The sequence below is a fragment of the Lampris incognitus genome, chromosome 1 (assembly GCF_029633865.1).
Source record: "Lampris incognitus isolate fLamInc1 chromosome 1, fLamInc1.hap2, whole genome shotgun sequence".
Classification (NCBI taxonomy): domain Eukaryota; kingdom Metazoa; phylum Chordata; class Actinopteri; order Lampriformes; family Lampridae; genus Lampris; species Lampris incognitus.
In genome coordinates, this window is record NC_079211.1 from 40,676,505 (window position 1) to 40,689,715 (window position 13,211).

A 13,211-nucleotide genomic window follows, 5' to 3' on the forward strand; every position below is an offset into this window, starting at 1 on the left:
CAGCAAAATGCAGACGGAACAGAAACCCTTATTTCTGCCCCCCCGAGCCTTATCCCCAAGATAAGGAATGGTCTTGGGTCTCCTGCCTTGTCGGTTAAATCCTCCATAAGAAATCTTGGTGTCCCTACGGATCAGGCTCTGAATCTGGACCAACATGTCAAGTGTCTGATTCACTCTTGTTTTTTCCAGCTGAGAAACATGGGAAAGCTCAGGCCCGCTGTGTCTCAAGCAGAGATGGAAACATTAAGGCTTTTATATCGCCCCGTCTTGACTACTATAACTCCCTTTTCACCTGCATCAACAAAACATCCATCTGGATAGTTTACAAGTGGTGCAAAATGCTGCTGCTAAACTCTTGACCAGGTCCTCCGAAAGGTCTCATGTGACATCGATTCTGATTGCTCTCCACTGTTCACTTCTCATTGTTAAACTGATATTATTTTATCTTCTCATGCGCCATATTTTCTAATAAAACTAAATGAAGAAGAGAAAACATTTATTTTACTTATCCAGTCATTGAAAACAATACAATGATTTAATTGTATTCCAAACTGTGAGTAAAATACTGTTAAATGCTGACATGCCTTGTCTCTTTTCATTTGAGTATTAGCAGGCCATGAATAAAGACTAAAAAGGGAATACTCAGGAATCAGGAACACTTTATTTGTCATTTCATTTCATGCACTTGCGCACACGAAATGAAACAAAACATCGTTTCCCCCAGCCCACAGTAGTGCAACACAGACAAAAACGCACATCCAAAAAATACAAGAACTACAATAACACATATAGCCAAACTAACACAAATATCTAAACTAAACAAAAAAAATCACTGTCCAGGAGAACGAACGCCAGCCAGGATGACTGTCGGAACTGCTGGTCTGCATGGGCTAGCAGTTAGCTTAGCCTGCCCCATTTCCGCGTCCTGTCAGACCGCCCTCAGTGTTTCCTCTTCGGGCGTAGCTCCAGGCAGGGCCGTGGTCCTTGGGCCCACCGGGCGCAGCAGACCGAGCTCTCTCAGCCGATCTAGCTCCAGCTCTCCCAGCCATCAGATGAAGACAAACTTAGACGCAGAGGTGGACAAAGGCACTGCATGGATGGTACTGGGTGAGGCCTCCGCAAACGTGAATGTGCGCCACCATACTGCTGCACTGGTGGACAGTATAGAGAGAATGGTTAATTATCTCACTTTTTAACAGGTAATGAGAATTTATTGCTTATTTTACTGCATAATAGACTTGGGTACCAGGATAATATATATATATATATATATATATATATATATATATATATATATATATATATATATACACACTACCGTTCAAAAGTTTGGGATCACCCAAACAATTTTGTGTTTTCCATGAAAAGTCACACTTATTCACCACCATATGTTGTGAAATGAATAGAAAATAGAGTCAAGACATTGACAAGGTTAGAAATAATGATTTGCATTTGAAATAAGATTTTTTTTACATCAAACTTTGCTTTCGTCAAAGAATCCTCCATTTGCAGCAATTACAGCATTGCAGACCTTTGGCATTCTAGCTGTTAATTTGTTGAGGTAATCTGGAGAAATTGCACCCCACGCTTCCAGAAGCAGCTCCCACAAGTTGGATTGGTTGGATGGGCACTTCTTTGAGCAGATTGAGTTTCTGGAGCATCACATTTGTGGGGTCAATTAAACGCTCAAAATGGCCAGAAAAAGAGAACTTTCATCTGAAACTTGACAGTCTATTCTTGTTCTTAGAAATGAAGGCTATTCCATGCGAGAAATTGCTAAGAAATTGAAGATTTCCTACACCGGTGTGTACTACTCCCTTCAGAGGACAGCACAAACAGGCTCTAACCAGAGTAGAAAAAGAAGTGGGAGGCCGCGTTGCACAACTGAGCAAGAAGATAAGTACATTAGAGTCTCTAGTTTGAGAAACAGACGCCTCACAGGTCCCCAACTGGCATCTTCATTAAATAGTACCTGTTAGAGCCTGTTTGTGCTGTCCTCTGAAGGGAGTAGTACACACCGGTGTAGGAAATCTTCAATTTCTTAGCAATTTCTCGCATGGAATAGCCTTCATTTCTAAGAACAAGAATAGACTGTCGAGTTTCAGATGAAAGTTCTCTTTTTCTGGCCATTTTGAGCGTTTAATTGACCCCACAAATGTGATGCTCCAGAAACTCAATCTGCTCAAAGAAGTGCCCATCCAACCAATCCAACTTGTGGGAGCTGCTTCTGGAAGCGTGGGGTGCAATTTCTCCAGATTACTCAACAAATTAACAGCTAGAATGCCAAAGGTCTGCAATGCTGTAATTGCTGCAAATGGAGGATTCTTTGACGAAAGCAAAGTTTGATGTAAAAAAAATCTTATTTCAAATACAAATCATTATTTCTAACCTTGTCAATGTCTTGACTCTATTTTCTATTCATTTCACAACATATGGTGGTGAATAAGTGTGACTTTTCATGGAAAACACGAAATTGTTTGGGTGATCCCAAACTTTTGAACGGTAGTGTATATATATATATATATATATATATATATATATATATATATATATATATATATATATATATATATATATATATATATATATATATATATATATAAAACATAGGGTCCCCCCCAGGTGTAACATGATTATTGTTAGTGGTCTACATTGACCACTGACACCATAGGTTCCCAAATTGTGTCAGAAAATGGGAACACTCTTTTAGCTTGCTGGCCGAATTGACTTACAGTGTGAATGCTCTCCTTGAAGTACAGCACAAACATCATATCCTGTGTATTGGTAAATTGTCAGCTTGAGTCTTGTGTGTTTTGCAAGCAAGCTCTTTTTCAGCCCTGCCCTGCTTTACGTTGCATAGAGTGCAACTCACACAATTAAATGCTGGTTGCAACAGCATGAGCGACCATCGCCTCGATTTTACGAGTCAACTTGGGAATCGAACAATCGGACAATGACCTTTGCGTCACAAACCCACTTCTCATACTTTCAGACTTATCCTGAGTTCACTGGCCACCAGAACAATGAAGGATTGGCTTGCTGCTCTCACAATTATAATTGTACTATACAGCACTGCCATGAACTAAAGGGTCATGACCCTAAATATCTTTAGCCTGGCAGACCCTGTATTCATTGTGGGCCCTGGAGCTACTCACTGTTATGTGCTAAACTGAATATCTCTTTCATGTAACTTAACACCTATATGTAGAAGGTCTTGTTGTTTACATACAAGGTACATTGCTATTGTCCATCCATCCATTATCTTAACCACTAACCCTGCTCTCATGGTCACGGGGATGCTGGAGCCTATTCCAGAAGTCATTGGGCGGCAGGCGGGGAGACACCCTGGACAGGCCGCCAGGCCATCACAGGGCCCGCCCACACACACACACACACACACACACACACGCACATTCATACCTAGGGACAATTTAGTATGGCCAGTTCACCTGACTTACATGTCTTTGGACTGTGGGAGGAAACCGGAGCCCCTCGAGGAAACCCACGCAGACACGGGGAGAACATTCAAACTCCACACACAGGACGACCTGGGATGACCCACCAAGGTTGAACTACCCCGGGGCTCGAACCCAGGACCTTCTTGCTGTGAGGCCACCGTGCCACCCACATTGATACTGTGTTTGTCAAAAGCCTCATGATTGCCTTTATTTACTATCATCAGAGAATTCAGACTTTCTGTTGAGCAGCTAAGGGACGTTAATGTGTTGGATTACTACCACCAGCTGCTGCTCCATCATTCCGAATGCATTCCCGACTTACCAGTATGACTGATTATCATTATTTAAGAAAAAGTGTCTCTGTTTGATAAAATGCATATTCAGTTGCCTCTGATTTAATACTGTTTCCTTGTTATATACATACGCTGATGGAAGTTAGGTGAAAATAAGGTCCTCTATGTCACCAGAGTAAAACACCAGTGGACAATTTCGGACGGCAGCGAGCCAAACTGCTACTTTCTCCTTTCTGTTTGGCTCCAGAAGAACGGACTAATGCACAGTTAGATTGAATGCCAGGTTTATTCATATTAGATTCATTTTCAGTCCAATTTACCTTTATTGGGGCATCAGCATCAGAAAAAAAAACAAAAAAAACAAGCATACAGTGAAATGCCTGACAGTAACCAAGCTGCATGTCCTGTCAAATTACTGGTTTGCAAAAACACCATCTGCAGTATTGGGGGTGAAGGGTGGGGGTTGGGGTGTGGTGACCACCGCTGCAACCAGAGGCTCAGTGTGACCTTTGGATCATCCAGGTAGGAAGCACCTCTCTTATCAGCTGTCACAGCCAATGGTGTTACGCTTTGGCAGTATTATGACTCATTTTGCACGCTCCTCAGAAGTATATTGCAGCCTATTAATCTTGCAGTCATAAAGGGACAGCTTGTTCACAGAGCAGCACATGCTGCGTGCAGCTTTATTTGTTGTTTGGATAGGATCAGGATTCACCTGTCGATGCAAACAAAGATTTTGACACCTTCATACATGCAATGTCTAAAACAGCACACATCAGATTTACCTTTGAACTTAATAGATAACGTTTCCTTTCATTAATGCAACGTTTGTAAACACAAAATTAACATAAGTAATTTTGAAAACAGGGATAAAAGGACCTGACAGTGAGTTCAATGAAACAAATAGGACATACAGTAGACCAGACTCATTCATTCATCCATCCATTCATTACCCAAACAGCTTATCCTGCTCTCAGGGTCGCGGGGATGCTGGAGGCTAACCCAGCAGTCATTGGGCGGCAGGCGGGGAGACACCCTGGACAGGCCGCCAGGCCATCACAGGGCCCACACCCCCCCCCCCTCACACACACACACACACACACACACGGACAATTTAGTATGGCCAATTCACCTGAGCTGCATGTCTTTGGACTGTGGGAGGAAACCAGAGCACCCGGAGGTAACCCACGCAAACACGGGGAGAACATGCAAACTCCACACACAGGACGACCCGGGATGACCTCCAAGGTTGAACTACCCTGGGGCTTGAACCCAGGATCTTCTTGCTGTGAGGCGACCACGCTAACCACTGCACCACCGTGCCGCCCTGGACCGGACTCTACATACACAAATTAGATGACAGATATCATTGTATGTTTCAGCATATTCTGTTATGTGCATTCAGACAGGGTGGCGTGCAACAGCCTGCGACGTTGCTGCTGCAGATGACTGACATTACGCAAATATACACAAAATAATGAAACGCTTGTGGTCACGGCACCAGCTGGCTGCATCAGGAAGTAGATGGTAGGAAAATTAGACACTTGCAAATAAATTAGGCGTGAAAGGCTGAGAGGTTATGCCCAATTTATGGTAAGTGTAAGACCTGTGTGCATTTGGTTTCCTACCATTTACTACAGTTAAATCAATTCGGACCTGAGACCTTAAAAACAAATAAAACTGGAAGTATGGGACTGTGAGATACAGGACTCCACAGTGGGCTATTTCTCTCTTACTAGTCATCCGTTGTCATGCGCTTAACAGGTGTAAAGCAGAAGAAAGTCTTTATCAAGCGTCTATTAAGATAGCGTGACCTAGTGTAAATGTTATGAGGCGCACTTCTATTAGGAACCAAAATCCACGGGGTCTCCCGTGAGCCTTGCAGTCCCTCGATTCAAACAGTGCAGCGAGAGCACCACATAATTATGGGTCTAATCAAATCCCAAAGATAGCATCAAAAGGAAATGTGTGTGCGTGTGTGTGATGGTGTTTAGGGGGTTTGTGTGTGTGTGTGTGAGAGAGAGAGAAAGAGAGAGAGAGAGAGAGAGAGAGAGAGAGAGAGAGAGAGAGAGAGAGAGAGAGAGAGAGAGAGAGAGAGAGAGAGAGAGAGAGAGAGAGAGAGAGAGAGAGAGAGAGAGAGAGAGAGAGAGAAGGGCGTGTGAACCCTGGCATGCCAATATTTACAGTTGCTTCCAAACGAAAGTCAACACTATAGACCAGGACATTTCCGTTGTTTCAAAATCATCATAACACTCGTCAGGAGGGCGGGGAAATTTTTTTTCTGTTTTATTTTTCTTTCTTTTTTTGCACATTGACATCGCATCATAAGCAGCAGCAGCAGCGCGCCAAATTCAACACGACGCCGCGTGGAGCCGAGTGTGTGATTTAAACAGAACATCTTCTCATAGTTGCCATGCAGCATGACATCAGCAGGAACCGCATCGCCAACAGTCACGGGATCCGTTCCAAGTCACAACGTCGCCTGGTTAAGTTTTTTTTTTTTTTAACATCCTTCCAAACTGCTCCACCCTGCAGCCTGACTGGTCTGACCAAATGCCGATCTGAGTGACTCTCATTCTTGTGTGTGTGTGTGTGTGTGTGTGTGTGTGTGTGTGTGTGTGTGTGTGTGTGTGTGTGTGTGTGTGTGTGTGTGTGTGTGTGTGTGTGTGTGTGTGTGTGTGTGTCGTCGCGTCAAAGCGTGACAGAGTGTTACATCGCAGCGCAGGGGGAGGGCTCTGCCACACTGTTGACAGTAGTAGACACACACGGACACACACACACACACTCCCACTTCATTCTCACAGAGGCGTGAGCAGCAGCGGCGGAGTGCGTCCGTCACTCAGACTCGGTCAACAACCTTTTGTTTAGGACCCGCGGCACTTTCTTTTTTCATTATTTGAACTGGAATATTTCCCCCCCTCAACCCCCGCACCCCCACCCCGCGAAGGAGCAGGACTCCCCCCCCCACCACCACCCACCCCTTCTTTCAAACTTTTCAATTTTCCAGATAACCCAGCAGACTTCTGTTTCAGAAGGGGCCGGGGAGAAGAAATTTCGAAACAGAAAAGGAAAGAAATGGCTTCGAAAGGGATCGATGGTATGAAGTTAGCGGAGGACCAAATCAAAGTGCTGGAGGAGAATTTCAGAGTCAGTAAGCATCCGGATGAGGCGTCGCTCATGCTGATCGCTGCGGAGTGCGACCTGTCCGAGGAGGAGACACGGGTGAGGACCCACACACTTGACGATACGCACACACTGACGATATATGCACAGATAAGCAGCTCACAGCTCAACACACGAACCCGCCCGATCCTCGATATGGTGCTGTGTTTGGGAATCTGGGAATGCAGACATGACCATATTTCTCGAATTATGTGTCACGGTTTGACAGCGCGCGGCAGAGAACCGTTCCTCCGGGTTGCCTCTCGGACGGCACCGTGCAGGATCACGAGACCGCGCGGGCGCTATCTGGCGCGTCAGGTTATCTCGGACGCGCATCGCTGAACGGCCACCGCGCGCATCACTGGTTGGTGGTTGTGTTGCACGTGTTGTTGTTGTTGTTTAGTCTCCACACACACACACACACACACACACACACACACACACACACACACACACACACACACACACACACAGAATGCGTTTCTTTTTCCTCTCATGCGCGATCCTGTGTTCAACTTTAACGGGCCTGCTGCTGTGGGAATACGGTTTCCCAACTTTTACTACCAAACCTTAATGGGGTATTAAAGCTGCGAGCACGACCGCTGAATCAAACAAATCAAATAAAAGGCTAATTATCATCATTAGCGATTTCATCATGTTACACCTGGGGGGGAGGGACCCTATGTTGCTTATGAAGTCACCTTTCGGCGACACGATTGTGGCTTATTGTGAATGGACAGGAACAAGTCTCTGCCAGAGACCGTGTGTGTGTGTGTGTGTGTGTGTGTGTGTGTGTGTGTGTGTGTGTGTGTGTGTGTGTGTGTGTGTGTGTGTGTGTGTATCTGATGCCATCACAAGACAAAACCCGGAGCCGCTCCACTGCCAATGACACATGGGGGCCCTTTATGTTAGTTTCAAAACTGTGAGCGCTATACTGAACTGAACTAATCCTCTGTGTAAACTTACAGTTAAACGCTACCCATGTCCACAAAGGCATACCGGTGGGCTTTCTCTAGTGACACCGCACACATTTCTATGGGTCGAAGCTTAACATTGAATAACAGTGGAACAAACCGGGACATATTCTAGTTCAAGGTGGATTTTGACTTTAAGCATCCCCCCCCTCACGGACACACACACACACACACACACACACACGCCCGCATGCTCCCAACCCACTGCCATTGGAAAGCTGGGGTGCTGTGGTGAAGCCTGTGTTCCCAGTCAGAGGCAGATGTGAGGTCTCAGACAGCTGATAACAGCCATGGTGTTGACATGACAGTGTGCTGAAGCTACGCAGGCACTTTCTGTTGCATTCCACTGATACTGTGGGCCCCCCCCCAAAAAAAATAGAAAATTAAAAGGCTTCACCACAAAACTCCCCATATAGTGTCGTTCACCTCTTTGTGATTAAAAAAAAGAAGAAGTGATTTTAACATTCTGCTGCCGTCTTGTTAGGTAAAGATTTCATATTTTGTGGAACGATGTCTGAACGGAAATCCTCATTTGCTGTACCTCTTCAATATCTGGAATGCAAACAACTGCATCATTTGCTTAGCCATGTTCAATGAGAGGTTAACAGCACCTTTTGAGTATCAGCATTAATGCCGATTCTGTCATTTGAGCATGTGTCTTGTCTCACAAACTAGTCCATTCTGTTATAGGCAAATGTCTGTGCTAGAGATAAAGTGAGAAAGAAAGAAAGAAAGAAAGACAGAACAGAGAACTTTAAATCTGCACATCCCTGGCCCAGAGCCAGCCTACACAGTCCAAATAGCAAACCACCAGTAATACTGCCACCTCAGTGACACACCTGTTCTTCTTCTTCTTCGTCAACCGGTTCTTCCTGCTGACACGGGCATCATTTACACTGGCACGAAGCCAATCCGATATTTCCTCCTGTTGTGGCACACCACTGATCCTCTTCTTGATGTTTAAAACATAAACATTTAGATAACATGCACTATCCTACTGTCTAGATGGACACACACACACACACACACACACACACACACACACACACACACACACACACACACACACACACACACACACACACACACACACACACACACACTCTCCCTGTAGAAAGAGTGAAATCTCAGATGTGCTCCTCTGTAGATGTCGAGTCATAATCTCCATCTCGGGCTGCTAGTGCTGGTGAGTGAGTCTTTCCATTCTGTGTAGTACACAGAAAGTTGGGATAAGCGGGGCCAACTTGACTGGGCAACACAACGCAGGAAGAGGTATAAATCTTGGCCCATCTTCAAAAGACATGACTTCATTTCCAGCCGAGGTCTTCCTGTCTTTCCTTCTATTTTCTGTCCATATTTCTTTTGCTCTTTCTTAGCCGTCATTGGTCTTTGCCGGTAAACAAAGCTGTGATTTAGACAGGGTTAACACCTGAGCGACACACACCCAGCCACTCCCTCTTTCAAATTAGTGATATTTATACAGCCTATTCAACCTCTTCAACACGACGTGTTTGGACTTATTAGTGCTGCGGTGTCTATGACGTAAAGGTAGACTATACAGGGGTCTCATTATGTCAATGAAAGAAAACGAGTTGAATACTAATGTGCTGGGGTTATTAATATGAATGGTCATACAGGGTTTCTCTGTGAAGCTTGTTTAAGGCTTTTCAAATGCATCAGAAAGTAGCTGTAAACCAAGACAAGCAGATGATGAACATGAGATTCATTGGCTTCATCCCAATATGAGATAACTGCTATTTATAACATCCTCTCTCACCAAACTAATGAACTAGTATAGGCCTAAACTAAATTAAGGAACTAGTATAGACCTGAAATTAAACTAATGAACTAGTATAGACCTAAAATAAACTAACGATCTAGACGTGAAACTAAACTAGTGAACTAGTATAGGCCTGAAATTAAACTAATGATCTCGTATAGACCCGAAACTAAACTTATGAACTAGTATAGGCCTGAAACTAAATTAATTATCCCGATAGACCTGAAACTATACTAATGAACTAGTGTAGGCCTGAAACTATACTAATGATCTAGTATAGACCTGAAACTAAACTAAAGAACTAGTATAAGCCTAAACTCAACTAATGAACTAGTATAGAACTGAAACTAAACTAATGAACTAGTATAGACCTAAAATAAACTAATGATCTAGACCTGAAACTAAACTAGTGAACTAGTATAGGCCTGAAATTAAACTAATGAACTGGTATAGGCCTGAAAGTAAACTAATGATCTCGTATAGACCCGCAACTAAACTTATGAACTAGTATAGGCCTGAAACTAATCTAATTATCTAGTATAGACCTGAAACTATACTAATTAACTCTTATAGGCAAAAAACTAAACTAATGAACTAGTATAGGCCTGAAACTTAAGTAATTAACTAGTGTAGACCTGAAACTGAACCAATCAACTAGTGTAGGCCTAAAACTAAACTTATGAACTAGTGTAGGCCTGAAACTAAACTAGCAAACTAGCGTAGGCCTGAAACTAAACTAGCAAACTAGTGTAGGCCTGAAAGTAAACTAATGACATATTATTATTATTATTATTATTATTATTATTATTATTATTATTATTATAGACCCAAACCTAAACTAATGATCTATTATAGACCTGAAACTAATCTAGTAATCTAGTTTAGACCTGAAATAAAGCTAATAATCTATCATAGACCTTAAACTACATTTATAATCTACTATAGACCTGATTCTAATGATTTAGTGTAGACCTGAAAATAAACTAATGATCTAGAATTGACCTGAACCTAAATCAATGATCTAATATAGACCTGAAACTAAACTAATGAACAATACTTTTGACATGCATGGTCCTCTTGATTTTATAGTCCGTATTTAATGATGAATTTCAGTTTCTTTTTTTTTTCAATCCAAAACTGAAACTTTGCTTTTCCTCCAAATGTTTTTATTGTCTAGTGGAACTGATTTACTGCATTCAGAAATACAGAGCGGGAAATTGACACGTTGGCGTGAAAAGCTGAGCTCAAGGGAAGTTTTCCTCCAAGTTAAATCAAATCAATGCACATTTCTCAGCCTCACACAGTGGCGCTCCAAATGGAAACCTCATGGTGTTTCAGCACAAAATGTATAAAGGTTTCTTTCTCGGCTTGGCGTGGTCGCTCCAACGGTGGGCCATGGGGGTCACATCTCATGGCCTGTAGGTTGGTTGGGTCATCAGGATGATACCCCGCCCCCCCCCCTCCGGTTTCCACCACTGTTATCGAGCTGATGTCACTGTTTTCATGGAAGACTTGACAACCTTAACAACCACAAACACACAATGGTGTCCATGTCATGGGCGTGTGTCGAACCATTCAGCAAAGTCATCATCTGGTAAATGTCCGATTGTTGGACTTTATAGGCTGAACGGTCAGACTGCGGTCAGCAAAAAGCAGAAACAGGCTCAGTAAATGCCAGCATTCACTTAAAAAAAAAAAAAAAAGACTGGATGGAAACCAATGTTTGTTTTTTTTACTGGTTAGCCAAACGCAACTCTGCTCCAAGGGTCATCATAGCCCCAACGTAAATCAGTGAAATAAAGGTAATACTGTTGCTAACAATGGGAGTGGGGACACCGGCCCTTACTCTTCTGATCAAATCAACCCTGACAATACATTGACTCCACCTGTGCAATTTATCGTGGATATTTACGTCATGTCATGAATTTGGTCTGCTGTGTGAATTACCTCAGTGTGTTTGTCATATTTGTGTCAGGCTCTGTAGTAGTGTTGTGCCAAAGGTGACTCCGTCTGGGAGTATCCAGCGAAACACTGAGTGCATACACTGTTGATGAAGAACAATCTCCATGGCCTATAACATCATAAGCTCTGGCTGCCAGTTATTCTGACACCTCCTACTTGGTGGGTGGGCGGGGGGGTGTTTCTCTGTGTCTTTCCAGAAATGGTTCACGTTACGCAACGCACTGTGGAGGGAAGCGGAGGGACTTCCAGCCAAACTGGGCTCTGTCAAAGACTGAAGTCCAAGTGATGCGAGAAGGGAGACCACCTCCGACTGCCCGTACGCCTCCTCCTGATGCCCGAAGTCACTTGCCGACCGGCTCCCGGAAGAACACCCCCCCCCCGACAACACTCTTGACCCCCAACACCCCCCCACCTCCACCACCACCACCCACCCTGCGCCCCCATCCCTCCATCCTCTGTTTTGTACCTATGAAGCTATTTTAACTTACGGAATGTGAAGTTGTGTTTGAGAGATTGTGTGAGAAAATTTTTTTTTTTGCCAACATAGCCGCTGTGTTTACATAAATAAACAGATATATGATTGTTAAAATAAGTAAATAAAGAAACAAAAAAAGGCTGGCGTGTGCTTTGAAGCTGCCTCGCGCACATGTGTGTGTGTGTGAGTGTGTGTGTGTGTGATCAGGGTCCAAATATGGTGAGGAAGCTGCTATTTACAATGGTGGGATGTAGTTTAGGCGGCGGGCGGAGGGGGGGGGGCAGGGGTTGTCTGCCTTTGTTCAGAAGCTCGTGCGTGTTTTGTCAGCGGGGAGGCGAGTTACAGCATCAGGCTTTTTCACTGGAACTATAAAAGATGTAAGGCACAAGCGCTTGTGTTACAATAGATGCCTCTAGAATCTGCTGCCACTGTCCAAGGGAAGCCCACATTCACGGCAGCGCTTTCCAGTGAGGTGGAAAATGCTGTTTGTCTGTTTGCAAATAAGCGGCGCTTTCAACATGCACGCACATACACACACACACACACACACACACACACACACAAAAATGTTCACAACAAGTATGTCACACAATGCAGTGGCATTGTTATTCACAGGTGCCATTGAAGAGAAACACAGCTATGTGTGTGTGTGTGTGTGTGTGTGTGTGTGTGTGTGTGTGTGTGTGTGTGTGTGTGTGTGTGTGTGTGTGTGTGTGTGTGTGTTGCTCCGATGTGGATGCACAGATTGGGAAACACTTTTCGAATGCTGATTGAGTGTGTGTGTGTGGGGGGGGGGGGTTAGAATTTCCAGATATTTAATTTTCTGAGACAGGAGATCAAGTAGTTGGCGTTAAAGAAAGAAAAAGAGTGGGAGGGAAGAGACAAGGGTTATCGTCGCCTGCCAAGGAGCCCCAAGAGAAAAGACGCTCGGATCGTGGGAACTGTCTGCACAACGAGCTCAACAGAAACCAACACCGACCCAACAGGTAGTTTATGTGCATGTAAAGTACTGTGACAAAACACACACACACACATACTCCCAAATCTATACTTGTGGGACCCCCTCATTGACTACATTCATTTCCTAGCCCTTAACCCTAACCTTAA

At 43.9% G+C, this 13,211-nt stretch overlaps 1 protein-coding gene across 1 annotated transcript; it reads left to right on the forward strand.

Moving 5' to 3' along the window:
- Nucleotides 1-6,521: 6,521 nt before the first annotated feature.
- On the forward strand, nt 6,522-12,238 carry hopx (HOP homeobox). Its single transcript, XM_056291980.1, has 2 exons — nt 6,522-6,973; nt 11,827-12,238. The coding sequence occupies exons 1-2, from the start codon at nt 6,827-6,829 to the stop codon at nt 11,902-11,904; spliced, it is 225 nt and encodes a 74-aa protein (XP_056147955.1). The 5' UTR covers nt 6,522-6,826; the 3' UTR covers nt 11,905-12,238.
- The last annotated feature ends 973 nt before the right edge of the window (nt 12,239-13,211 follow it).

Bases quoted from the DNA above. Each gene is read 5' to 3' on its own strand.
- hopx (XM_056291980.1), top strand. From the start codon at position 6,827: ATGGCTTCGAAAGGGATCGATGGTATGAAGTTAGCGGAGGACCAAATC. The intron at 6,974-11,826 runs GTGAGGACCCAC...GTGTCTTTCCAG, and splicing joins TGTCCGAGGAGGAGACACGG to AAATGGTTCACGTTACGCAA.